The following is a 1,929-nucleotide window of genomic DNA, read 5'->3' as shown; positions in this document are numbered from 1 at the left end:
GGGGACACCGCGGGGTCAGGGGACACCTGGGGACACCTGGGGACAGCTGGGGACTAGGCAAGGGCACGGGTGCCACTGGGGTTTTGTTTGGGGAGTTGGGGGACAGTTGGTGACACCTGGGGACAGTTGTGGTTGGGGTTGGTTGGAGGGGTTTGGGGACAGCTTGGGCAGGCTGGGGACAGTCACCCACTGAGCTTAGGGGGTTCTGAGGACATGCCAGCTGGGCATGGCAGTGTCTGGGGACAGCCCCCGCGACATCCCCAAGGTCCTGGGGACGTGGCCGGTACCGTGATGACGTCGAGGATGCTGAGCAGGCTGTGGACGCTGTCCCCGGGGAACACCTCCTTCATCACCGTCTCCTTCCCGTCCTGCTGGGACACAGCCCGAGTCCCCTGGTGTCCCTTGGGTCTCCAAGAGTGTCCCCTGCCTGTTCCCTGTGTGTCCTCGAATGTTCTTGGGGTGTCCATGGCATGTCTCTGAATGTCCTCGGGGTGTCTCCAGGGTGTCCCCAACTGTCTCTCAGTGTCTCCAGGTGTCCCCTGGGTGTCCTTGTGTGTCCTTGAATGCCCCTGGGGTGTCCCCGACTGTGTCTGGTGTCCCCCAGGTGCCCTTGGGTGTCTCCAGGTGTCCCCTGGGTGTCCCTGGCTGTCCCTAGGGTGTCTCACTGATGTCCCTGGGTGTCCCAGGTGTCCCCTGGCTGTCCCAAGATGTCCTTGGCTATCTCCTGGATATCCCTGGCTGGCTGTGGGCTGTCCCCCAGCCGTCCCCCGTGTCCCCAGTGTCCCCAGGTGTCCCTCACCGCCTCGGTGAGCAGCAGCTCCAGCTTGCCCTCCTGCAGGACGTAGATGCTGCTGTCGGGCTGGCCGGGCCGGAACACGTCCTCGCCCTGCTGGCACTGCTGGAACACCATGTGCTTGCACAGCTCCAGGAACAGCGGCTTCTCAAAGTGCCCCAGCACCCTGCGGGGACAGCCGTGTCACCGGGGGGATGGCAGGGACACGGGGACACCACAGGGACAGCAGGGACACGGGGACCTGCCCCACATGCCATGGAGAGGGAAATGCAGGGATCCCCTTAGAGAGGTGTCCAAGGGTGGAGCTCGATCCCTGCGGTCCAGTGCTGGCCCCAGCGATGGATCCCGACCCCATCAATGGATCCCGACCCCATCAATGGATCCTGATCCCATCAATGGATCCAGACCCTGATCCCAAAAAGGCTCCTGATACCCCAGGACAGATCCTGATCCCAGGCACAGATCCCATGGAGAGATCCCATGGACAGACTCTGGCCCCACAGACAGATCCTGACCCCACAGACAGACCCCAGCCCCACGGACAGACCCTGGCCCCGCTCACCGGACGTTCTTGAGCATGTAGAGCACCTCGGAGGGCAGGTGTGACGAGGCCACGTCGAACTCGGTCAGGTCGGCCTCCAGCACCGAGGGCGGCGGCTCCTGAAGCTGCAGTGTGGGCGGCTCCTTCTGGATGCGCAGGAAGCTGGCCGAGACCCTGGGGACAGCGTGGGGACAGTGGGGACACGGTGGGGACAGGGGGACAGCGTGGGGACGGCATGGGGACATGGCTGGGACAGTGCCATGGGGACAGCAGGGACACAGCAGGGATATGGGGACAGATCCCGACCCCACACGCTGATCCCAACCCCACACGCAGATCCCGACCCCGCTGCCCGCTCACTTCTTGGCGATGCTCAGCATCTTGAGCTTCTTGCGGCTGCGGGGCCGCGCGGTGCCGCTGGCCGGGGTGACGTCCACCAGCGACGACGTGGACTGGGACACCTGGCACGGCAGGGAGAGGGACACCGTGTCACTGCAGGGCTGCCACCCCCAGTGCCACCCCGTGCCACCCGAGGGTCACCTTACGCATGATCTTGCGGCTGTAGAACAGGACCTTGTCCCGCTTGCGGAAGCGG

At 64.8% G+C, this 1,929-nt stretch overlaps 1 protein-coding gene across 1 annotated transcript in view; it reads right to left on the bottom strand.

The window, feature by feature from the left end:
* LOC102034318 (neuropathy target esterase-like) overlaps positions 1-1,923 on the bottom strand; it is a 15,248-nt gene extending 13,325 nt beyond the window's left edge. The window contains 5 exon segments of the mRNA XM_031065408.1: positions 220-368; positions 800-959; positions 1,356-1,508; positions 1,695-1,795; positions 1,875-1,923. Of these exon segments, the coding sequence (XP_030921268.1) occupies positions 220-368; positions 800-959; positions 1,356-1,508; positions 1,695-1,795; positions 1,875-1,883 (572 nt within the window). The 5' untranslated portion in view covers positions 1,884-1,923.
* Positions 1,924-1,929: the final 6 nt, after the last annotated feature.

This window comes from Geospiza fortis, unplaced genomic scaffold (genome assembly GCF_000277835.1).
Source record: "Geospiza fortis unplaced genomic scaffold, GeoFor_1.0 scaffold2674, whole genome shotgun sequence".
Lineage (NCBI taxonomy): Eukaryota > Metazoa > Chordata > Aves > Passeriformes > Thraupidae > Geospiza > Geospiza fortis.
The sequence above is the reverse complement of the archived record's forward strand: the minus strand, read 5'-3'. Positions and strand labels throughout refer to the sequence as shown.